The 25,556-nt window shown below is 61.9% G+C and overlaps 2 protein-coding genes across 2 annotated transcripts; one reads left to right on the top strand and one right to left on the bottom strand.

The window, feature by feature from the left end:
• Window positions 1-992: 992 nt before the first annotated feature.
• Window positions 993-14,289, top strand: IL11 (interleukin 11). The gene is given in 6 exon segments (XM_061443432.1): window positions 993-1,225; window positions 6,413-6,698; window positions 6,810-6,896; window positions 11,545-11,703; window positions 14,070-14,116; window positions 14,118-14,289. Coding segments are annotated over 6 exon segments (930 nt in total). The 3' UTR covers window positions 14,236-14,289.
• A 1,592-nt stretch (window positions 14,290-15,881) lies between these two features.
• Window positions 15,882-24,428, bottom strand: SULT2B1 (sulfotransferase family 2B member 1; the record flags this gene model as incomplete). The annotated part of the gene is given in 8 exon segments (XM_061443437.1): window positions 15,882-16,057; window positions 16,060-16,116; window positions 18,975-19,022; window positions 19,025-19,088; window positions 19,090-19,155; window positions 22,206-22,300; window positions 24,303-24,341; window positions 24,344-24,428. Coding segments are annotated over 8 exon segments (630 nt in total), but the record flags the coding sequence as incomplete, so codon positions are not given.
• Window positions 24,429-25,556: the final 1,128 nt, after the last annotated feature.

Genomic DNA, 25,556 nt, shown 5'->3' with positions numbered 1-25,556 from the left:
AGCCCCACGGGGGGTCCCGGCGCTGACGCGCGTGGCGCGACCCGGGGGGGGGGGGGGGGGGGGGGCGAGACCGGAGGGGGGGGGGGCGGGGTTAAGGGGGGGGGAAATGAGTCAAGGGGGGGTGGGGGTGGGGGAGGGATCCGGGGGGGGGAAGGGGGGGGGGTACCGGACCCATCGCCATGACCGGAGCCGGTGCCCCTATGGAGCCCGGTGCGGGCCCGACCTCAGTGCCCTGAATACACCGGGAACCGATCCCGGTTGATCCCGGTTTTGGACTGGGATCGTTTCCATTGCAGTGACCGGACCCGGTGTCGTTATGGATCCCACAACGGACCGACACCGGTGTGGGCCCGATCCTGGTCCGGGTTCATCCCGGTTCTGGACCGGGATCATCCCCATTGCCATGACCGGAACCGGTGCCGTTATGGACCCCACTGAAGGCCCGATCCTGCTCCAGGTTCACCCCGGTTCTGAACCGGGATCATCCCCATTGACATGACCGGACCCGGTGCCGTTATGGACCCCAGTGAGGGCCCGATCCTGGTCCGGGTTCATCCCGGTTCTGAACCGGGATCATCCCCATTGCCATGACCGGACCCGGTGCCGTTATGGACCCCACTGAAGGCCCGATCCTGCTCCAGGTTCACCCCGGTTCTGAACCGGGATCATCCCCATTGACATGACCGGACCCGGTGCCGTTATGGACCCCAGTGCGGGCCCGATCCTGGTCCGGGTTCATCCCGGTTCTGAACCGGGATCATCCCCATTGCCATGACCGGACCCGGTGCCGTTATGGACCCCAGTGAGGGCCCGATCCTGGTCCAGGTTCACCCCGGTCCAGGTTCATCCCGATTCGGTACCGGGATCGTTCCCATTGCATTGACCAGAACCAGTGCCATTACGGACCCCAGTGCGGGACCATTCCCAGTACAGGTTCATCCCAGTTCTGAACCGGGATCATCCCCATTGCAATGACCGGACTCCATGTCGTTATGGATCCTGTGCGGGCCCGATCCTGCTCCAGGTTCATCCCCGTTCTGGACCGGGATCATCCCCATTGCCATGACCGGACCCGGTGCCATTATGGATCCTACAACAGGATCGACCCCGGTCCAGGTTCATCCCGGTCCAGGTTGATCCCGATTCGGTACCGGGATAGTCCCCATTGCATTGACCAGAACCAGCGCCGTTACGGATCCCAGTGCGGGACCATTTCCCGGTCCAGGTTCATCCCAGCCCAGGTTCATCCCGGTCCAGGTTCATCCCGATCCTGGTCCGGGATCATCCCCATTGTAGTGACCGGACCTGGTGCTGTTACGGATCCCGGTGCGGGCCCGATCCTGGTGCAGGTTCATCCCGGTTCTGAACCGGGATCATCCCCACTGCCATGACCGGAGCCGGTGCCATTAGGGACCCCACAACCGGACCGATACCGGTGTGGGCCCAATCCTGGTCCGGGTTCATCCCGGTTCTGAACCGGGATCATCCCCATTGCAATCACTGGACCTGGTGCCATTAGGGACCCCACAACCAGACCGATACCGGTGTGGGCTCAATCCTGGTCCGAGTTCATCCCGGTTCTGAACCAGGATCATTCCCATTGCAATGACCGGACCTGGTGCTGTTATGGACCCCGGTACGGGCCCGATCCTGGTCCAGGTTCATTCCGGTTCTGGTCCGGGTTCATCCCGGTTCTGAACCGGGATCATCCCCATTGCCATGACAGGACCCCTTTGCTTTTACGGACTCTGGTGCGGGCCCGATCCTGATCCAGGTTCATCCCGGTTCTGGACCGGGATCATCCCCATTGCAATGACCGGACCCGATGCCATTAGGGACCCCCACAAGCAGACCGATACCGGTGTGGGCCCGATCCTGGTCCAGGTTCATCCCGGTTCTGAACCGGGATCATCCCCATTGCAATGACCGGACCCGATGCCGTTATGGACCCCGGTGCGGGCCCAATCGTTCTCCAGGTCCATCCCGGTTCTGAACCGGGATCATCCCCATTGCAATGACCGGACCCGGTGCGGTTATGGACCCCGGTGCGGGCCCGATCCTGCTCCAGGTCCATCCCGGTTCTGAACCGGGATCATCCCCATTGCAATGACCGGACCCGGTGCGGTTATGGACCCCGGTGCGGGCCCGATCCTTCTCCAGGTGGATCCCGGTTCTGAACCGGGATCATCCCCATTGCAATGACCGGACCCGGTGCTGTTATGGACCCCGGTGCGGGCCCGATCCTGCTCCAGGTGGATCCCGGTTCTGAACCGGGATCATCCCCATTGCAATGACCGGACCCGGTGCTGTTATGGACCCCGGTGCGGGCCCGATCCTGCTCCAGGTGGATCCCGGTTCTGGACCGGGATCATCCCCATTGCCATGACCGGACCCAGTGCCATTACGGACCCCAGTGCGGGCCCGATCCTGCTCCAGGTGGATCCCGGTTCTGAACCGGGATCATCCCCATTTCCATGACCGGACCCGGTGCCGTTATGGACCCCAGTGCGGGCCCGATCCTTCTCCAGGTCCATCCCGGTTCTGAACCGGGATCATCCCCATTGCAATGACCGGACCCGGTGCCGTTATGGACCCCAGTGCGGGCCCGATCCTGCTCCAGGTCCATCCCGGTTCTGAACCGGGATCATCCCCATTGCAATGACCGGACCCGATACCGTTACATCCCCCGATGCAGGACCACTCCCGGTGCGGTCCCGACCCCTCTCCATCCCCATCCCCATCCCGGTTCCGGATCCCAACCCCGTTGCCTTCCCCCCCCCCACCCCCCCCCTCCCCCCGGTACGGATGAATGAGTGGGGGGTGTGGGTCCGATGTGGGGCGGGGGGGGGTCCCGCCGCCCCCCGCCGTGTCCGTGGGGGGTTTCTCTCCCCCCGGTGCGTTGCTGAATGGAAAAGCCGTGACTCACGCGTGTGTCATCGCCAACGGCGCCCGCGCCGCCGTATAAATGGGGCCGGCGCGGAACCGGGCGTCACGCGGGGACACCGGACACGCTCCCGCCGCCCCACGCGAGGACACGCGGGACACAACCGGACACCCCCCTTCCCCCCCCCTCCCCCCTCTCTTCCTCCCCCCCCCTTCCCCTTTTGGACCCCTTTAAACCGGTGTCCCCACCCCCCCCGTGTTGTGGAGAGAACGGGAAAGAACGGGGAAAAACGGGGGGGGGGAAAAAAACGCCGCGAGTGGGTGCGTGGGAAACGCGTCTGGGTGCGGGGGAGCGTGGTGCTGAGTGGGTGCAGGGGAGCGTGGCTTTGGCGTTGAGAGCGTGGAAGCGTTTCTGGGGTGCGTGGAGGCGTTTGGGGGTGCGTGGAGGCGTTTCTGGGGTGCGTGGAGGCGTTTGGGGGTGCGTGGAGGAGTTTGGGGGTGCGTGGAAGCGTTTGGGGCGCATGGGAGAGTGGCCGTGAGTGGGTAAGGGGGAGCGCGGCCGTGGCATCGGGAGCGTGTTTTGGGTGCGTGGACGAGTTTTTGGGTGCGTGGAAACGTTTTTGGGGTGCGTGGAAGCGTTTTTGGCGTGCGTGGAAGCGTTTTTGGGTGCGTGGAAGCGTTTTGGGTGCGTGGCAGCGTGGCCGCGGCCGTTTGGAGGTGTCCCCCTGAGTGGAAACGGGGCTGTGACAGCGCGAACGTGGCCGTGAGCGGGTAAGTGGGAGCGTGGCCGTGGCCTCGGGAGCGTTTTGGGCTGCGTGGAAGCGTTTTGGCTGCGTGGAAGCGTTTTGGGCTGCGTGGAAGCGTTTTGGGCTGCGTGGAAACGCACCCGAGCCCCTGCCCCGTTTCAAGCTGAGCGGCCCCGTGCCCCCGGCACCGCGTTTTGCCCCGTTCCCGTTCCCCATCCCCGCCTGAATCCACGCTTGTGCAACACCCCACACCCCACCCCCAAGCCCCATCCTCACCCCCCCACCCGTGGGTCCCATCCCGGCCCCGTGGGGGCACCCTCCGGCCCCGCCATGACAAGTAAGTGCCACGCTTATGAATGGGGGGGGACACACACACGAGTGGGAGGTCGTGATTGGAGGAGGGGGACCCCAAGGTTTGGGGACCACGTCCCCCCCCCACCCTATAACATGGGATGGGGGGGGTGTCCACGGGTGGATCCTGCCCCACATCCCTCACCCCCCCCCCCCCCCCCAGCACCCAACACCCCCCCCCCCCCCCCGCCAAACGGCGGGACCGGGCGCGTCCATCCCCGTGGCCTCGGGGCGCGGGCAGCTGCCGCCGCGCCTCAAAGCCACAAACGGCCCCGGCGCGCACCTGCCCCGCCCGCGGCGGCTCCGCCCCCCATGTGTGGGGCAGAGGTGGGGGGGGGGGGGGGGGAGGGTGGGGGTCAATGTGTGGGGCAGTGCTGGGTGGGTCAATGCGTGGGGTGTCTGCGGGTCAATGTGTGGGGCAGACGGGGGTCAATGTGGGGAGGGGTGTGGGGGTCAATGTGTGGGGCAGAAGGGGGTCAATGTGGGGGGGTTGATGTCCCGGACACCCCCCTATCCCCATCCCGGCCCCCCCCCCCCCACATTGGGGCCGCCCCTGACTCACCCGCATCAAACTTTCCAGCCCGGACCGCACAGGACGCGCCGCCGCCCCCCCCCCCCCCCCCCTTTCATCCCACCGGGAAGGGACGGGAATCCCGGGATCCTCAGCCCTAAATCCCGGGATCCCCAGCGCCGGGATCCCCCAATTCCGGCTGTTCCGGGGAGCAGCGGGATTGCGGCGTCCCCGGATCCCGTTCGGGAATGCCGGGGTGTCCCCCATTTGGGATCCCCTCCCCGTTCAGGGTCTCCCACTCTGGACCCCGGGATACCCCTCTCGGGAACACCGGGATCCCCTCACTCGGGGTCTCCCCGTTCGGGATCCCGGCATTATCCCACCTGGGATCCCCCCACTTGGGATCCCTCCATTCGGAGTCTCCCACTCTGAAACCCGGGATGCTCCTCACAGGAACACCGGGATCCCCTCACTCGGGATCCCCCCCCCCCCCCCCCTTTTGCTCTCCCCCACGCGAGATCCCGGGATAATCCCACTCGGGAACACCGGGATCCCCTCATTTGGGATCCCCCCATTCAGCGTCACCCACTCTGGACCCCGGGATACTCCCCTCGGGAATACCTGGAGCATCCCTTTTGGGATCCCCTCACTCGGCGTCTCCCCGTTCAGGGTCTCCCCACTCGAGATCCCGGGGTTATCCCACTCGGGATCCCCCCATTTGGGATCCCCCCACTCGGAGTCTCCCACTCGGGATCCCATTAACAGGGGTCTCCCACTTGTTATCCCAGCATTATCCCACTCGGGATCCCCTTAATGGGGGTCTCCCCCTCGTTATCCCACCTTATCCCACTCGGGATCTTGCTTTTTGGGATCCCCCCATTCATTATCCCGGGATTATCCCACTCGGGAACACCGGGATCCCCCCGTTTTGCGATCCCCCATTCCTTATCCCGGCCTTATCCCACTCGGGATCCTCTCATTCGGGATCCCCCCACTCGGAGTCTCCCACTCGGGAACACCAGGATCCCCCCCCCCCCCCCTTTTGCGATCCCCCCCACTCGTTCCGGGATTTTCCCACTCGGGATCCCCTTAATGGGGGTCTCCCCCTCGTTACCCCAGCCTTATCCCACTCGGGATCCCATAAACAGGGGTCTCCCCCTCGTTATCCCTGCATTATCCCACTCTGGTTCTTGCTTTTTGGGATCCCCCCATTCATTATCCCGGGATTATCCCACTCGGGAACACCGAGATCCCCCCGTTTTGCGATCCCCCACTCATTATCCCTGCATTATCCCACTCGGGATCCCCCCATTTGGGATCCCCCCACTCGGAGTCTCCCACTCGGGATCCCCTTAATGGGGGTCTCCCACTCGTTATCCCTGCATTATCCCACTCGGGATCCCCCCATTTGGGATGCTCCCCCCCGGAGTCTCCCACTCGGGATCCCCTTAATGGGGGTCTCCCCCTCGTTATCCCTGCATTATCCCACTCGGGATCCCCCCATTTGGGATCACCCCACTCGGAGTCTCCCACTCGGGATCCCCTTAATGGGGGTCTCTCCCTCATTATCCCTGCATTATCCCATTCGGGATCCCCTCACTGGGGGTCTCCCACTCATCCCTGCATTATCCCACTCGGGATCCCCCCATTTGGGATCCTCCCCCCTCGGAGTCTCCCATTCGGGACCCCTTCACTGGGGGTCTCCCCCTCATTATCCCGGGATTTTCCCACTCGGGATCCCCTTAATGGGGGTCTCCCCCTCGTTATCCCTGCATTATCCCACTCGGGATCCCCCCATTTGGGATCCTCCCCCCTCGGAGTCTCCCATTCGGGACCCCTTCACTGGGGGCCTCCCCCTCATTATCCCGGGATTTTCCCACTCGGGATCCCCTTAATGGGGGTCTCTCCCTCATTATCCCAGCCTTATCCCACTCGGGATCCCCCCACTCGGGGTCTCCCCCCCCCCCATCCCTGGATCCCCCCCTCTGGATGTGCCCCCCCCCTCACTCGTGTCCGTGTCCGCAGGGGCTCCGTGGCGGGCGCTGTTCGCCCTCCTGGGGCTGTGGCCGGGGCTGTGGCCGGGGCCGTGCCCGGTCCTTGCGGGGCCCCCCCGCCCGCGACCCCCGGACCCCCGCACCGAGCTCGACGCCATCGTCAGCCTCGCCAAGGCGCTGCTCAGCGACACCAAAGCCTTCCTCGCGCTCCTCGTGGGTACCCCCCCTCCCCCCCCCAAATCCCACATCCCCCCCCCCTCCCCCCTCCTTGGTGCATTGGGTGACACCCCCCCTCCCCCCCTTTTCCATTTATGTCGCCGACAGAAGTCGCGATTCCCGGCCGAAGGGGAGCATAAACTGGATTCGCTGCCCGTGCTCTCCATGAGCGCCCTGGAGCTCGCCAATATCCAGGTGGGGAACGGGAAGGGACACGCGTGGGGAGGGGAATTGGGGTGGCCGTGGGGTCCCCCATAGGCAGCCGGACCCCCCCCCCCCCCCCCCGGGGGTTGGGGTCCCTCCATGGCTGCGGGTTCGGGTCCCCCCGTGTGTTTGGGTCCCTCCCATGGGGCCGGGTCCCTTCAATGGGGGTCTCTAAGCGGGGTCCCCGATAGGTTCGGGTCCCTACGATGGGTTCGGGTCCTCAAGGGGGTCTCTAAGCGGGGTCCCCGATGGGTTCGGGTCCCTACGATGGGTTCGGGTCCTCAAGGGGGTCTCTAAGCGGGGTCCCCAATGGGTTCGGGTCCCTACGATGGGTTCGGGTCCTCAAGGGGGTCTCTAAGCGGGGTCCCCGATGGGTTCGGGTCCCTACGATGGGTTCGGGTCCTCAAAGGGGTCTCTAAGCGGGGTCTCTGATGGGTTCGGGTCCCCCCGTGTGTTCGGGTCCCCACGATGGGTTCGGGTCCTCACAATGGGTCCGGTTATTCCATGGGTTGGGGTCCCTTCCATGGGTTCGGGTTCCCCCATGGTTGCGGGTTCACGTCTCCCCATGTGTTCGGGTCCCCTCCATGAGTCTGGGTCCCCTCCATGAGTCTAGGTCCCCGTCATGGGTTCGGGTCCCCCCCAAGGGTTCGGGTCACCCCCAATGGGTCCGGGTCACCCCCAAGGGTCCGGGTCCCCGGGATGGGTTCAGGTCCCCCCCATGTGTTCGGGTCCCCCCGGGTCCGGGTCCCCCCATGGATCTGGGTCCCAATCCAAGGGTCTGGGTCCCCGCGATGGGTTCAGGTCCCCGGGATGGATTCGAGTCCCCCCCCATGGGTTCGGGTCCCCCCTGGTTGTGGGTTCAGGTCCCCCCCAACGCTTCGGGTCCCCCCCATAGGTTCGGGTCAAGGTCCCCCTCTGGTTGTGGGTCAGGTTTCCCCCCATGGGTGTGGGTCCCAATCCATGGGTCCGGGTGTCTCCTGTGGGTTCTTGTCCCCTCCGGGTCCGGTTCCTCCCCATGGGTCAGATTCCCCACTATGGGTTCTTGTCCCCCCCATGGGTCCGAGTCCCTCCCCGGTCTGGGTTCCCCTCTGGTTGTGGGTCCCTGTCCCCCCCATGGGTCTGGATCCCCCCCATGGGTCCGGGTCCTCCTCTGGGTTGTAGGTCCGGTTCCCCGCCCCCCGGTTGTGGGTCCGGTTCCACCCTCCCTGGTTGTGGGTCCTGTTCCCCCCTCAGTTGTGGGTCCGGTCCCCCCCCCTGCTTGTGGGTGCGGTTCACACCCCCCTTCCCCCCGGTTGTGGGTCTGATTCCCCCCTGGTTGTGAGTCCGGTTCCTCCCCCCTGATTGTGGGTCCCTGTCCCCCCCATGGGTCCGGTTCCCTCCCTGGTTGTGGGTCCGGTTCCCCCCCCGGTTGTGGGTCCGGTTCCCCCCCCGGTTGTCGGTCCGGTTCCCTCCCCCCCCCCAGTTGTGGGTCCGGTTCTCCCCCCCGTGGTTGTGGGTCCGGTTCCCTCCCTGGTTGTGGGTCCGGTTCCCTCCCTGGTTGTGGGTCCCTGTCCCCTCCATAGGTCCGGTTCCTCCCCCCCGCTGTGGGTCCGGTTCCCCTCCCCCGGTTGTGGGTCCCTGTCCCCCCCATGGGTCTGGTCCCCCCTCCCTGGTTGTGGGTCCGGTTCCTTCCCCCCCAGTTGTGAGTCCGGTTCCCCCCTTGGTTGTGGGTCCGGTTCCCCCTTGGTTGTGGGTCCAGTTCCCTCCCTGGTTGTGAGTCCGGTTTCCCCCCCCTGGTTGTGGGTCCGGTTCCCTCCCTGGTTGTGGGTCCGGTTCCCTCCCTGGTTGTGGGTCCAGTTCCCTCCCTGGTTGTGGGTCCGGTTCCCTCCCCGGTTGTGGGTCCGGTTCCCTCCCTGGTTGTGGGTCCAGTTCCCTCCCTGGTTGTGGGTCCGGTTCCCTCCCCGGTTGTGGGTCCGGTTCCCTCCCTGGTTGTGGGTCCGGTTTCCCCCCCTGGTTGTGGGTCCAGTTCCCTCCCTGGTTGTGGGTCCAGTTCCCTCCCTGGTTGTGGGTCCGGTTCCCTCCCTGGTTGTGGGTCCGGTTCCCCCCTTGGTTGTGGGTCCAGTTCCCTCCCTGGTTGTGGGTCCGGTTCCTTCCCCGGTTGTGGGTTCCGGTTCTCCCCCCTTGGTTGTGGGTCCGGTTCCCTCCCCGGTTGTGGGTCCAGTTCCCTCCCCTGGTTGTGGGTCCGGTTCCCTCCCCGGTTGTGGGTCCGGTTCCCCCCTTGGTTGTGGGTCCGGTTCCCCCCTTGGTTGTGGGTCCGATTTCCCCCCTGGTTGTGGGTCCGGTTCCCTCCCTGGTTGTGGGTCCGGTTCCCTCCCTGGTTGTGGGTCCGGTTCCCCCCTTGGTTGTGGGTCCAGTTCCCTCCTGGTTGTGGGTCCGGTTCCCTCCCTGGTTGTGGGTCCGGTTCCCCCTTGGTTGTGGGTCCAGTTCCCTCCCTGGTTGTGGGTCCGGTTCCCTCCCGGTTGTGGGTCCGGTTCCCTCCCTGGTTGTGAGTCCGGTTTCCCCTCCCTGGTTGTGGGTCCGGTTCCCTCCCTGGTTGTGAGTCCGGTTTCCCCTCCCTGGTTGTGGGTCCGGTTCCCTCCCTGGTTGTGGGTCCGGTTCCCTCCCGGTTGTGGGTCCGGTTCCCCCCCCGGTTGTGGGTCCGGTTCCCTCCCTGATTGTGGGTCCGGTTCCCCCCTTGGTTGTGGGTCCGGTTCCCTCCCTGGTTGTGGGTCCGGTTCCTCCCCGGTTGTGGGTCCGGTTCCCTCCCTGGTTGTGGGTCGGTTCCCTCCCTGGTTGTGGGTCCGGTTCCCCCCTTGGTTGTGGGTCCGGTTCCCCCCTTGGTTGTGGGTCCGGTTTCCCCCCTGGTTGTGGGTCCGGTTCCCTCCCTGGTTGTGGGTCCGGTTTCCCTCCCTGGTTGTGGGTCCGGTTCCCCCCAGTTCCCCCCTTGGTTGTGGGTCCAGTTCCCTCCCTGGTTGTGGGTCCGGTTCCTTCCCCGGTTGTGGGTCCGGTTCTCCCCCCCGTGGTTGTGGGTCCGGTTCCCTCCCCGGTTGTGGGTCCGGTTCCCTCCCTGGTTGTGGGTCCGGTTCCCTCCCTGGTTGTGGGTCCAGTTCCCTCCCTGGTTGTGGGTCCGGTTCCCTCCCCGGTTGTGGGTCCGGTTCCCCCCTTGGTTGTGGGTCCGGTTCCCCCCTTGGTTGTGGGTCCGGTTCCCTCCCTGGTTGTGGGTCCGGTTCCCTCCCCGGTTGTGGGTCCGGTTTCCCCCCTGGTTGTGGGTCCGGTTTCCCCCCCCGGTTGTGGGTCCCGGTTCCCTCCCTGGTTGTGGGTCCGGTTCCCCCCTTGGTTGTGGGTCCGGTTCCCTCCCTGGTTGTGGGTCCGGTTTCCCCCCCTGGTTGTGGGTCCGGTTCCCTCCCTGGTTGTGGGTCCAGTTCCCTCCCTGTTGTGGGTCCGGTTTCCCCCCCTGGTTGTGGGTCCGGTTCCCTCCCTGGTTGTGGGTCCAGTTCCCTCCCTGGTTGTGAGTCCGGTTTCCCCCCCTGGGTGTGGGTCCAGTTCCCTCCCTGGTTGTGGGTCCGGTTCCCTCCCCGGTTGTGGGTCCGGTTCCCCCCTTGGTTGTGGGTCCGGTTCCCCCCTTGGTTGTGGGTCCGGTTTCCCCCCTGGTTGTGGGTCCGGTTCCCTCCCCGGTTGTGGGTCCAGTTCCCTCCCTGGTTGTGGGTCCGGTCCCTCCCCGGTTGTGGGTCCGGTTCCCCCCTTGGTTGTGGGTCCGGTTTCCCCCCTGGTTGTGGGTCCGGTTCCCTCCCTGGTTGTGGGTCCGGTTCCCTCCCCGGTTGTGGGTCCAGTTCCCTCCCTGGTTGTGGGTCCGGTTCCCTCCCCGGTTGTGGGTCCGGTTCCCCCCTTGGTTGTGGGTCCGGTTTCCCCCCTGGTTGTGGGTCCGGTTCCCTCCCTGGTTGTGGGTCCGGTTTCCCCCCCGGTTGTGGGTCCGGTTCCCCCCCCCCCCCCCCGCGGTTGTGGGTCCGGTTCCCTCCCTGGTTGTGGGTCCAGTTCCCTCCCTGGTTGTGGGTCCGGTTTCCCCCCCGGTTGTGGGTCCGGTTCCCCCCCCGGTTGTGGGTCCGGTTCCCTCCCCTGGTTGTGGGTCCAGTTCCCTCCCTGGTTGTGGGTCCAGTTCCCTCCCTGGTTGTGAGTCCGGTTCCCTCCCCGGTTGTGAGTCCGGTTTCCCCCCCCTGGTTGTGGGTCCGGTTCCCTCCCTGGTTGTGGGTCCAGTTCCCTCCCTGGTTGTGAGTCCGGTTTCCCCCCTGGTTGTGGGTCCGGTTCCCTCCCTGGTTGTGGGTCCGGTTTCCCCCCCCATGTTGTGGGTCCAGTTCCCTCCCTGGTTGTGGGTCCGGTTCCCTCCCTGGTTGTGGGTCCAGTTCCCTCCCTGGTTGTGGGTCCGGTTCCCTCCCCGGTTGTGGGTCCGGTTCCCTCCCCGGTTGTGGGTCCGGTTTCCCCCCGGTTGTGGGTCCGGTTCCCCCCTTGGTTGTGGGTCCGGTTCCCTCCCCGGTTGTGGGTCTGGTTTCCCCCCCGGTTGTGGGTCCGGTTCCCCCCCCCCCCCGCGGTTGTGGGTCCGTTCCGTGACGGTTCCCGTTGGGTGCAGGCTGCGGCAGCGCTCTCTCGGCTGAGCTCGGACCTGCAGCGCTACCGGCGGCACCTGGAGTGGCTGCGCCGGGCCGGGCCCGCGCTGCGCCCGCTGGAGCCGGAGCTGGGAGCGCTGCTGGCGCGCCTGGAGCGCCTGGGGCGGAGCCTCGACCTGCTGGTAGGCGGGGCTTGGCGGCGGAGGGCCAATGGGGAGGCGGTGCGGCGGGGAAGGGGCGGGGCGCGGCTCCTTGGCGCGCGGCGGCGCTCACCTGCATGAATGGGGACGGGCGGAGCGGCGGGGCGGGGGCTTCAGCCAATGGGAGGGGAGCGTGTGGAGGGGGGCGTGGCTTCGCGCTCTATGAATGGGGGACGGGCCCACGCGGAGCGGCTGGGGCTTACACAAGGGGGCGTGGCTTCCACCAATGAGAGCGGAGCGTGTGGAGGGGGCGTGGCTTCTCTCACCTGCATGAATGAGCATGGGGATTCGCGTCGAGGCTGGGCTTACACAAGGGGGCGCGGCTTCCACCAATGGGAGGGGAGTGTGTGGAGGGGGGCGTGGCTTCGCGCTCTATGAATGGGGACGGGCTACGAGGCGCGGCTGGGCTCACACAAGGGGGCGTGGCTTCCACCAATAGGTGAGGCGTGTGCGGATGGGGCGTGGCCTGCAGCTTGGGGGCGTGGCTTCTCTCAGCTGCATGAATGAGCAATGGCTTCGCGACGCGGCTCGACTTACACAAGCGGGCGCGGCTTCCACCAATGGGAGGGGAGTGTGTGAATGGAGGCGTGGCTTGGCGCTCTATGAATGATAGGCTTCGAGTCGGGGCGGGGTTTAGACAAGGGGGGGCGGCTTCCACCAATGGGAGAGATTTGTGTGAATGGGGGCGTGGCTTGGCTATTGGGGCATGGCTTCTCTCACCTGCATGAACGGGGACGGGCTTCGTGTCGGGGCGGGGCTTACAAAAGGCTTCCACCAATGGGAGTGGCTTGTATGAATGGAGGCATGGCTTCGCGCTCTATGAATGGGGTCGGACTTCGCTTCGGGGCGGGGCTTAAGAAAGGAGGGGAGGCTTCTATCAATGGGACTGGCTCGTGTGAATGGGGGCGTGGCCTGGCTATTGGGGGCGTGGCTTCTCTCGCTTGCATGCATGGGGGCGGACTTCGCGTAGGGGCGGGGCTTCCACCAATGGGAGCGGCTCGCGCGAATGGGGGGCGTGGCTTCGCTCACCTGTACGAATGGGGACGGGCTTCGGGGCGGGGCTTGGGGGGAATGGGCGGGGCTTCCCCAACGCTGAGCGCGCCCGCGGCACACGCGTGTGCCTCGCCCATGCATGGCCACGCGTGGACACGAGTGGGCATGTCTGTACATGCGTGGACAAGCATAAACACGGGTGGACACGCATGTCCACGGGTGGACATACAAGGACACGCATGGACACGAGTGGACACGTGTGGACACGCATGACCACGGGTGGACATGCATGGAAATGAATGGACACGCATGTATACGCAAGGACAGGCATGAACACAGATGGACACGCATGTACACCCGCAGACACGCATGAACACGGGTGGACACCTATGGACATGCATGAGCACGGGTGGACACCTATGAACACGCATGAACACGGGTGGATACGCATGTACATGCATGAACACGGGTGGACACACATGAACACCATGAACGGGGTGGACACGCATGTACACGCATGAACATGCATGAACACGGGTGGACACCTATGGACATGCATGAACACGGGTGGACATGCATGTACACGGGTGGACACGCATGAACACGGGTGGACACCTATGGACATGCATGATCACGGGTGGACACCTATGGACACGCATGAACAGGGGTGGACACGCATGAACACACATGAACACGCGTGGTCCCACATGTACATGCATGTACAGGGGTGGACACCTACGTACACGCATGAACACAGGTGGACACCTATGAACCTGCATGAACACGGGTGGACACGCATGGACACGCATGAACACGGGTGGACACCTATGAACATGCATGAACACGCGTGGTCACGCATGTACACGGGTGGACACCTATGGACACGCATGAACACGGGTGGACACCTATGGACACACATGTACACGGGTGGACACGCATGTACACGGGTGGACACCTATGAACACACATGTAAACGGGTGGACACCTATGAACACGCATGTAAACGGGTGGACACCTATGAACACGCATGTACACGCATGTGCACGGTTTGACACCTATGGACACGCATGTACACGCATGTACACGGTTTGACACCTATGGACACGCATGTACACGCATGTGCACGGTTTGACACCTATGGACACGCATGTACACGCATGTGCACGGTTTGACACCTATGGACACGCATGTACACGCATGTGCACGGTTTGACACCTATGAACACGCATGTACACGCATGTGCACGGTTTGACACCTATGGACACGCATGTACACGCATGTGCACGGTTTGACACCTATGAACACGCATGTACACGCCTGCCCACCCATGCCCACGCGTGTTTCCCCCCTCGCAGCTCTCCCGCCTGAGCCTCCCCCAGACCCAGCGCCCCCCAGACCCCGCTGCCGGCCCCGGGCTCGCCCTGGGCCGCGGTCCGCGCCGGCCACGCCGTGCTCCAGAGCCTCCACCTGTACCTGGACTGGGCCTCGCGGGCCCTGGTGCTGCTCCGCAATAAGCTGTGACCCCTATTTATTGATATTTATTAGCCACGCCCCTATTGTATTAATTATTAATTAATTATTGGGGAGGATGCATCCTCCCCCCCCCCTCCCCCCCATGCGCTCAGGGACCCCCCAACGTGTCCCCTCCCGTGTGGGAGATGTTATTTATTGACTCGGGCCCCGCTCGGCCCCGTTTTGGAGCGAGGAAGGAATAAAAGGATGGAAGTGATGGGATGAGGAGAGATCTTGGGGGGGGGGAATGGGAGGGAATTGGGGGGGGGGGAAAGGGTGAGGAATGGAGGGATAAAAGTGGGGGGAAAGGGGGAAAAAGAGGGGGGAAGCGGGGGGAAGGGAAGGAAAAGGGGGGATGCAGGCAGGGATGGGGGATGCAGGCAGGGATGAAGGGATGCTGGGGAGGGATGGGGGATACAGGCAGGGATGAAGGGATGCAGGGAGGGATGAAGGGATGCAGGCAGGGATGGGGGATACAGGCAGGGATGGGGGTACAGGCAGGGATGGGGGATACAGGCAGGGATGAAGGGATGCTGGGAGGGATGGGGGATACAGGCAGGGATGAAGGGATGCAGGGAGGGATGAAGGGATGCAGGCAGGGATGAAAGGATGCTGGGAGGGGATGAAGGGATGCAGGCAGGGATGGGGGATACAGGGAGGGATGGGGGTACAGGCAGGGATGGGGGATGCAGGCACGGATGGGGGATGCAGGCAGGGATGGGGGATACAGGCAGGGATGGGGGATGCAGGCAGGGATGAAGGGATACAGGCAGGGATGGGGGATACAGGCAGGGATGGGGGATGCAGGCAGGGATGAAGGGATGCAGGCAGGGATGGGGGATGCAGGCAGGGATGAAAGGATGCTGGGAGGGATGAAGGGATGCAGGCAGGGATGGGGGATACAGGGAGGGATGGGGGTACAGGCAGGGATGGGGGATGCAGGCAGGGATGGGGGATGCAGGCAGGGATGGGGGATACAGGCAGGGATGGGGGATGCAGGCAGGGATGAAGGGATACAGGCAGGGATGGGGGATACAGGCAGGGATGGGGGATGCAGGCAGGGATGAAGGGATGCAGGCAGGGATGGGGGATGCAGGCAGGGATGAAAGGATGCTGGGAGGGATGAAGGGATGCAGGCAGGGATGGGGGATACAGGAGGGATGGGGGTACAGGCAGGGATGAAGGGATGCAGGCAGGGATGGGGGATGCAGGCAGGGATGGGGGATACAGGGAGGGATGGGGGTACAGGCAGGGATGAAGGGATGCAGGCAGGGATGGGGGATGCAGGCAGGGATGAAAGGATGCTGGGAGGGATGAAGGGATGGTGGAAGGGATGAAGGGATGCTGGAAGGGATGAAGGGATCCAGGCAGGGATGGGGGATACAGGCAGGGATGGAACCAGGTGGGGAATGGGCACCAAGTGGGGACTCACTCCTCCCCCTGCACCCCCACTCCATTGGGAGGCACTGGGGGGGGGGCACCCCAAAACACCCCCAAACCCCAATGAATGAACCCAACCCCTGTGATCCGGGGGGGGGTGAAGGTGGGGTGGGACACGGCCCCCCCCCAACAGAGCAGCTTTATTGAGACCCCACCACCCCCAATGAAGGGGGGGGGGGGCGGAAGCGCTGGACCCCCCCCCCCCCCTTAAGGCACTAAACCCCCTCCCCCAATGGTGCGGGGGGGGGGCTCAGGGTGGGGGGGGCTGGGGAGGGGGGCAGGGCTCGGGGGGGGTCCTGGGAGGAGCTGGGGGGGGCCTCGTCCTCGGGGGGCTCCTCGGGGGGGTCCCAGGGGAAGGTGACCCCGAGCCCCGCCATGCGCTCCCGGTAACGCGGTCGAAGCGGGAGCTCTGCTCCGGGGTCAGGTGGTTCTTCCAGTCCCCCGAGATCCCTGCAGGGGCGGGGAGGGAGATGGAGACCCCCAGAGCCCATCCCCATCCCCATATCCCATATCCCATACCCCCCATATCCCCTATATCCCATACCCCATATCCCCTATATCCCATATCCCATATCCCCTATACCCCCTATATCCCATACCCCATATCCCCTATATCCCATACACCATATCCCCTATATCCCATACCCCATATCCCCTATATCCATATCCCCTATACCCCCTATATCCCATACCCCATATCCCCTATATCCCATACTCCATATCCCCCATATCCCCTATATCCCATACCCCATATCCCCTATACCCCCTATATCCATACCCCATATCCCCTATATCCCCTATATCCCATACTCCATATCCCCCATATCCCCTATATCCTATACCCCATATATCCTATATCCCCTATCCCATATATCCTATATCCCATACCCCATATATCCCATATCTCCCATATATCCTGTACCCTATAAATCCCCTATATCCCATATTTCCCGTACCCCATAAATCCCATATATCCTGTATCCCACATGCCATACCCCATATATGCCCTATCTCGCATATATCCCCTATATCCCATCTATCCCATACCCCATGTATCCCGTACCCCATATATCCCATTTTCCATCTATCCCATACCCCATATCCCATCTATCCCATGTATCCCATCTATCCCATGTATCCCATTTCCCATGTATCCCATTTCCCATCTATCTCATGTATCCCATCTATCCCATGTATCCCATTTCCCATCTATCTCATGTATCCCATCTATCCCATGTATCCATTTCCCACCTATCCCATGTATCCCATTTCCCATCTATCTCATGTATCCCATCTATCCCATGTATCCCATTTCCCATCTATCTCATGTATCCCATCTATCCCATGTATCCCATTTCCCATCTATCCCATGTATCCCATTCCCATCTATCTCATGTATCCCATCTATCCCATGTATCCCATTTCCCATCTATCTCATGTATCCCATCTATCCCATGTATCCCATTTCCCATCCTGTGTATCCCATCTATCCCATATCCTGTCTCTCCCATCCATCCCATGTATCCCATATCCCATGTATCCCATATCCCATGTATCCCATATCCCATCTATCCCATGTATTCCATATCCCATCCTGTCTCTCCCATCCGTCCCATCCCATATCCCATATATGCTATACCCCATATCCCATGTATCCCATATCCCATGTATCCCATATCCCAGCTATCCCATGTATCCCATATCCCATGCATCCCATATTCATCCATCCCATGTATTCCATATCCCATCCCGTGTATCCCATCCGTCCCATCTATCCCATGTATCCCATATCCTGTCCCATCCATCCCATATCCCACCCATCCCATGTATCCCATATCCTGCTACCCCATATCCCATATATCCCATCTATCCCATATCCCATCTATTCCATATGCAGTCTATCCCATGTCCCCCATGCCCCCCATGCACCCCATGCCCCCCATATCTCCCATGCCCCCCAGGGTCCACCGTGCCCCCATGTCCACCGTGCACCCCATGTCCCCGATGTACACCATGCACCCCATGTCCCCCGTATCCCCCATGCACCCCATGTCCCCCATGCCCCCTATATCCCCCATGTCCCCATACCCCCATGTCCCCCCATATCCCCCATGTTCCCCATATCCCCCATGCACCTCATGCCCCCCATATCCCCCATGTTCCCCATATCCCCCATGCCCCCCATGTCCCCCATACCCCCATATCCCCCATGCACCCCATGTCCCCCATGCCTCCCATGCACCCCATGGCCCCCATGCCCCACATGCCCCCCATATCCCCCATGCACCCCATGTCCCCCATGTCCCCCATCCCCCCATGTCCCCCATACGCCCATGTCCCCCATATCCCCCATGTCCCCCATGCCCCCCATATCCCCCATGCACTCCATGTCCCCCATACCCCCATGTCCCAAATATCCCCCATGTCCCCCATGTCCCCCATACCCCCATGTCCCCCATTCCCCCCATATCCCCCATGCACCCCATGTCCCCCATGCCCCCATATCCACCATGCCCCCCATACCCCCATGTCCCCCATGCCCCGCATGCCCCCCATGTCCCCCATATCCCCCATGTCCCCCATATCCCCCATGTTCCCCATATCCCCCATGCCCCCCATATCCCCCATGCCCCCCATGTCCCCCATGCCCCCTATATCCCCCATGCCCCCCCATATCCCCCATGCCCCCCATGTCCCCTATATCCCCCATGTCCTCCATATCCCCCATGCACCCCATATCCCCCATGCCCCCCATATCCCCCATGCCCCCCATGTCCCCCATGCCCCCCATATCCCCATGTCCCCCATGCCCCCCATGTCCCCCATGCCCCCCATATCCCCCATGCCCCCCATATCCCCCATGCACCCCATATCCCCCATGCCCCCCATGTCCCCCCATGCCCCCCATGTCCCCCATGCCCCCCATATCCCCCATGTCCCCCATATCCCCCATGCACCCCATATCCCCCATGCATCCCATGTCCCCCATGTCCCCCATATCCCCCATGTCCCCCATACCCCCATGTCCCCCATATCCCCCATGCACCCCATATCCCCCATGCACCCCATATCCCCCCATGCACCCCATGTCCCCCATGTCCCCCACGCCCCCCATGCACCCCATTCCCCCATCCCCCCCATGCCCCCCATATCCCCCATGCACCCCATATCCCCCATGCCCCCCATATCCCCCATGCACCCCATATCCCCCATGCCCCCATCCCCCCATGCATCCCATGTCCCCCATCACCCCCATGCCCCCATCCCCCCATATCCCCCATGCCCCCCACACGTCCCCCCCCCCGCACCCTTGCGCAGGAACGGCCCCCTCCTCAGGTCCAGGATGAAGAGGGGGAGAGGCTGAAGTTGCTCATCCGGTTGCGGCTCATGGCCGCGAAGGACGCGTTGGCCACGACCGCGTCCCAGGGCAGCGCCCCCCAGCGGCCGGCCCAGGAACGCGCAGAGGCGCTGCACGCTGCCCCGCAGGTCCTGAGCACACACAGCGCATGCGCAAGGGGGGGAGATTGGGGGGGGTGTGGGGGGGATGTGGGGGGGGGATGTGGGGGGGATGTGGGGGGGATATGGGGGGGATATGGGGGGGATGTGGGGAGGGATACGGGGAGGGATGTGAGGGGGGACGTGGGGGGGATGTGGGGACGGATATGGGGGGGATGTGGGGGGATGTGGGGAGGGATGTGGGGGGAATATGGGGGGGATATGGGGGGGATGTGGGGAGGGATACGGGGAGGGATGTGGGAGGGATATTGGGGGGATGTGGGGGGGATGTGGGGGAGGGATACGGGGAGGGATGTGGGGGGGATGTGGGGGGATGTGGGGAGGGATATGGGGGGGATGTGGGGGCATATGGGGGGGATATGGGGGGGATGTGGGGGCATATGGGGGGGATATGGGGGGGATGTGGGGGGGATATGGGGAGGATGTGGGGGGGATGTGGGGGGGACTTGGGGCGGATATGGGGGGGATATGGGGGGGATACGGGGAGGGACGTGGGGGGGATGTGGGGAGGGATGTGGGGGGCACGTGGGGGGGATATGGGGGGGACGTGGGGTAGATGGGGTAAATGGGATAGACGGGATTCATGGGATACATGGGATAGGGGAGATACGGGATCTATGGAAGATAGGATCTATAGGATCTATGGGATCTGGGATCTCTGGGCTCTCTGGATATAGGATCTATAGGATCCATGGATATAGGGTCTATAGGATCCATGGATATAGGGACTATAGGGTCCATGGATATAGGATCTATAGGCTCCATGGATATAGGTTCAATAGCATCCATGGATAGAGGATGTATAGGGTCCATGGATATAGGATCTATAGTATCCCTGGATATAGGGTCTATAGGGCTTCATGGATATAGGATCTACAGGATCCATGGATATAGGATCTATAGGGTCAATGGATATAGGATCTATAGGCCTCCATGGATATAGGCTCTATAGGATCCATAGATATAGGGTCTATAGGCTCCATGGATATAGGATCTATAGGATCCCTGGATATAGGATCTATAGGCTCCATGGATATAGGCTCTATAGGGTCTATAGGCTCCATGGATGTAGGATCTATAGGGTCTATAGGCTCCATGGATATAGGCTCTATAGGGTCTATAGGCTCCATGGATGTAGGATCTATAGGGTCTATAGGCTCCATGGATATAGGGGCTATAGGATCTCTAGGCTCCATGGATATAGGGGCTATAGGGTCCATAGATATAGGGTCTATAGGGTCTATAGGGTCTATGGATATAGGCTCTATAGGGTCTATAGGCGCCATGGATATAGGCTCTATAGGCTCTATAGGCTCCATGGATATAGGCTCTATAGGCTCTATGGGGTCTATAGGCTCTATAGGGTCTATAGGGTCTATAGGGTCCATAGGGGTCTATAGGGTCCATAGGATCTATAGGGTCTATAGGGTCTATAGGATTTATAGGGTCTATAGGCTCTATAGGGTCCATAGGCTCTATAGGGTCTATAGGGTCTATAGGGTCCATAGGATCTATAGGGTCTATAGGGTCTATAGCTCCATAGGATCTATAGGGTCTATAGGCTCTATAGGGTCCATAGGCTCTATAGGGTCTATAGGGTCCATAGGGTCTATAGGGTCTACAGGGTCCATAGGATCTATAGGGTCTATAGGCTCTATAGGGTCCATAGGATCTATAGGGTCTATAGGGTCCATAGGCTCTATAGGGTCCATAAGATCTATAGGGTCTATAGGGTCTATAGGCTCTATAGGGTCCATAGGGTCTATAGGCTCTATAGGGTCTATAGGGTCCATAGGCTCTATAGGGTCCATAAGATCTATAGGGTCTATAGGCTCTATAGGCTCTATAGGGTCCATAGGCTCTATAGGGTCTATAGAGTCCATAGGCTCTATAGGGTCCATAAGATCTATAGGGTCTATAGGGTCTATAGGGTCCAAAGGATCTATAGGGTCTATAGGGTCTATAGGGTCCATAGGATCTATAGGGTCGATAGAGTCTATAGGATCTATAGGGTCTATAGGGTCCATAGGTTCTATAGGGTCCATAGGATCTATAGGGTCTATAGGGTCTATAGGATCTATAGGGTCTATAGGGTCCATAGGGTCTATAGGGTCTATAGGATCTATAGGGTCTATAGGGTCCATAGGGTCTATAGGGTCCATAGGGTCTATAGGATCTATAGGGTCCATAGGATCTATAGGGTCTATAGGCTCCATAGGATCTATAGGGTCCATAGGGTCCATAGGATCTATAGGGTCCATAGGATCTATAGGATCTATAGGATCTATAGGGTCCATAGGATCTATAGGCTCTATAGGGTCCATAGGATCTATAGGGTCTATAGGATCTATAGGGTCTATAGGGTCCATAGGGTCTATAGGGTCTATAGGATCTATAGGGTCTATAGGGTCCATAGGGTCTATAGGATCTATAGGGTCCATAGGATCTATAGGGTCTATAGGCTCCATAGGATCTATAGGGTCTATAGGATCTATAGGGTCCATAGGGTCCATAGGATCTATAGGGTCCATAGGATCTATAGGATCTATAGGATCTATAGGGTCCATAGGATCTATAGGGTCTATAGGGTCTATAGGGTCCATAGGGTCTATAGGATCTATAGGATCTATAGGGTCCATAGGATCTATAGGATCTATAGGATCTATAGGGTCCATAGGATCTATAGGCTCTATAGGGTCCATAGGATCTATAGGGTCTATAGGATCTATAGGGTCTATAGGGTCCATAGGGTCTATAGGGTCTATAGGATCTATAGGGTCTATAGGGTCCATAGGGTCTATAGGGATCTATAGGGTCCATAGGATCTATAGGGTCTATAGGCTCCATAGGATCTATAGGGTCTATAGGATCTATAGGGTCCATAGGGTCCATAGGATCTATAGGGTCCATAGGATCTATAGGATCTATAGGATCTATAGGATCCATAGGATCTATAGGGTCTATAGGGTCTATAGGGTCCATAGGGTCTATAGGATCTATATAGGATCTATGGCGCTCCCCACCTGCTGCAGCTCCTCGTAGCTGATGCAGAAGAAGTTGTCGCGGCCCCGCAGCCCCATCCAGCCCCGGACGTGGTCGAACCAGGAACCAAAGGGCACTGGGGGGAGTCCGCCCCATTGAACCCCCATAGAGCCCCATAGAGCCCCATTGAACCCCCATAGAGCCCCAGAGAGCCCCATTGAACCCCCATAGAGCCCCATAGAGCCCCATTGAACCCCCATAGAGCCCCAGAGAGCCCCATTGAACACCCATAGAGCCCCATAGAGCCCCATTGAACACCCATAGAACCCATAGAGCCCCATAGAGCCCTACTGAACCCCCAGAGAGCCCCATTGAACCCCCCAAAGAGCCCCATAGAGCCCCATTGAACACCCATAGAGCCCCATAGAGACCCATTGAACCCCCATAGAGCCCCATAGAGACCCATTGAACACCCATAGAGCCCCATAGAGCCCTACTGAACCCCCCAGAGAGCCCCATTGAACCCCCCACAGAGCCCCCATTGGCTGCATAGACCCCCATTGACCCCCCATAGAGCCCTCATAGCCCCCATAGAACCCCCATTGACCCCCCATAGAGCCCCATTGACCCCCATAGAGCCCCCATAGCCCCCCATAGAGCCCCCACTGACCCCCATAGAGCCCCCACTGACCCCATAGAGCCCCCATAGCCCCCCATAGAACCCCCATTGACCCCCATAGAGCCCCATTGACCCCCATAGCCCCCATAGAGCCCCCACTGACCCCCATAGAGCCCCCATAGCCCCCCATAGAGCTCCCATTGACCCCCCATTGACCCCCATTGACCCCATAGAGTCCCCATAGAGCCCCCATTGACCCCCATTGACCCCAGTTGACCCCCCAATTTGACCCCCCATATAGCCCCCATTGACCCCCCATAGCCCCCATAGAGTCCCATTCACCCCCATAGAGCTCCCATTGACCCCCATGAGCACCCCATTGACCCCATAGAGCCCCCATAGCCCCCCATAGAGCCCCCACTGACCCCCATAGAGCCCCCATAGCCCCCCATAGAGCCCCCATTGACCCCCCAATTGACCCCCATAGCCCCCATAGAGCCCCCATAGCCCCCCATAGAGCCCCCACTGACCCCCATACCCCCCTATTGACCCCCATAGAGTCCCCATAGAGCCCCCATTGACCCCCATAGAGTCCCCAATAGAGCCCACATTGACCCCCCATTGACCCCCATTGACCCCCCATAGAGCCCCCATTGACCCCCATAGCCCCCCCATAGAGCCCCCACTGACCCCCATAGAACCCCCATAGCCCCCCCATAGAGCCCCCACGGGCCCCCATAGAGCCCCCATAGCCCCCCATAGAGCCCCCATTGACCCCCCCTATAGAGCCCCCATTGACCCCCATTGACCCCCCATTGACCCCCATCGCCCCCATAGAGCCCCCATAGCCCCCCATAGAGCCCCCATTGACCCCCATACCCCCCTATTGACCCCCATAGAGTCCCCATAGAGCCCCCATTGACCCCATTGACCCCCCATTGACCCCCATTGACCCCCCATAGAGGCCCATTGACCCCCATAGCCCCCCATAGAGCCCCCACTGACCCCCATAGAACCCCCATAGCCCCCCATAGAGCCCCCATTGACCCCCCATTGACCCCCATAGCCCCCATAGAGCCCCCATAGCCCCCCATAGAGCCCCCATTGACCCCCCCATTGACCCCCCATTGACCCCCATAGCCCCCCATAGAGCCCCCATTGACCCCCCATTGACCCCCATTGACCCCCCACAGAGCCCCCATTGACCCCCCATAGAGCCCCCATTGACCCCCATAGAGTCCCCAAAGAGCCCCCATTGACCCCCATTGACCCCCCATTGACCCCCATAGAGCCCCCATTGACCCCCATTGACCCCCATAGCCCCCCACAGAGCCCCCATTGACCCCCCATTGACCCCCCCATGGACCCCCATTGACCCCCCCATTGACCCCCATTGACCCCCCATTGACCCCCCCATTGACCCCCATTGACCCCCCCATTGACCCCCTATTGACCCCCCATTGACCCCATTGACCCCCATTGACCCCCCCAGCCGCCCCCGGCCCCACAGCGCCCCCACCGTCCCCCTTGAGGAAGTGCTCCAGGAACTGCTCCAGGCTCCCGGGTCTTTGTAGGGCCGGAAGATGCGGGCGAAGTGGTAGAGGGAGACCAGGACGTCCTTGGGTTTCCGCACCGTGTAGATCACCTGCGGGCAGGGCTGTGGGGCTGAGCCATGGGGTGACCCACGGCTATGGGGCTGAGCCATGGGGTGAACCACAGCCATGGGGCTGAGCTATGGGGTGAACCACAGCCATGGGGCTGAGCTATGGGGTGACCCACAGCCATGGGGCTGAGCTATGGGACTGAGCCATGGGGCTGAGCTATGGGGTGACCCACAGCCATGGGGCTGAGCCATGGGGCTGAGCCATGGGGCTGAGCTATGGGGCTGAGCCATGGGGTGACCCACAGCCATGGGGCTGAGCCATGGGGCTGAGCTATGGGGCTGAGCTATGGGGTGACCCACAGCCATGGGGCTGAGCCATGGGGCTGAGCTATGGGGCTGAGCCATGGGGTGACCCACAGACATGGGTCTGAGCCATGGGTCTGAGCCATGGGGCAGAGCTATGGGGCAGAGCTATGGGGCTGAGCTATGGGGCTGAGCTATAGGGTGACCCACGGCCATGGGGCTGAGCTATGGGGCTGAGCCATGGGGCAGAGCTATGGGGCTGAGCTATGGGGCTGAGCTACAGGGTGACCCGCAGCCATGGGGCAGAGCTATGGGGCTGAGCTATGGGGCAGAGCTATGGGGCTGAGCTATGGGGCTGAGCTACAGGGTGACCCGCAGCCATGGGGCAGAGCTATGGGGCTGAGCTATGGGGTGACCCACAGCCATGGGGCTGAGCCATGGGGTAACCCACAGCCATGGGGCTGCGGCATGGGGTGACCCAGAGCCATGGGGCTGAGCCATGGGGCTGAGCTATGGGGCTGAGCCATGGGGTGACCCACAGCCATGGGGCTGAGCCATGGGGCTGAGCTATGGGGCTGAGCTATGGGGTGACCCACAGCCATGGGGCTGAGCCATGGGGCTGAGCCATGGGGCTGAGCTATGGGGCTGAGCCATGGGGTGACCCACAGCCATGGGGCTGAGCCATGGGGCTGAGCTATGGGGCTGAGCCATGGGGTGACCCACAGACATGGGTCTGAGCCATGGGTCTGAGCCATGGGGCAGAGCTATGGGGCAGAGCTATGGGGCTGAGCTATGGGGCTGAGCTATAGGGTGACCCACGGCCATGGGGCTGAGCTATGGGGCTGAGCCATGGGGCAGAGCTATGGG

This window comes from Pezoporus flaviventris, unplaced genomic scaffold (assembly GCF_033815535.1).
Source record: "Pezoporus flaviventris isolate CSIRO_AGI_PZ_B2104156 unplaced genomic scaffold, CSIRO_AGI_Pfla_v1 ptg000367l, whole genome shotgun sequence".
NCBI classification, from domain to species: domain Eukaryota; kingdom Metazoa; phylum Chordata; class Aves; order Psittaciformes; family Psittacidae; genus Pezoporus; species Pezoporus flaviventris.
Note: the sequence above shows the minus strand (reverse complement) of the source record. Positions and strands in the feature narration are given on the sequence as shown.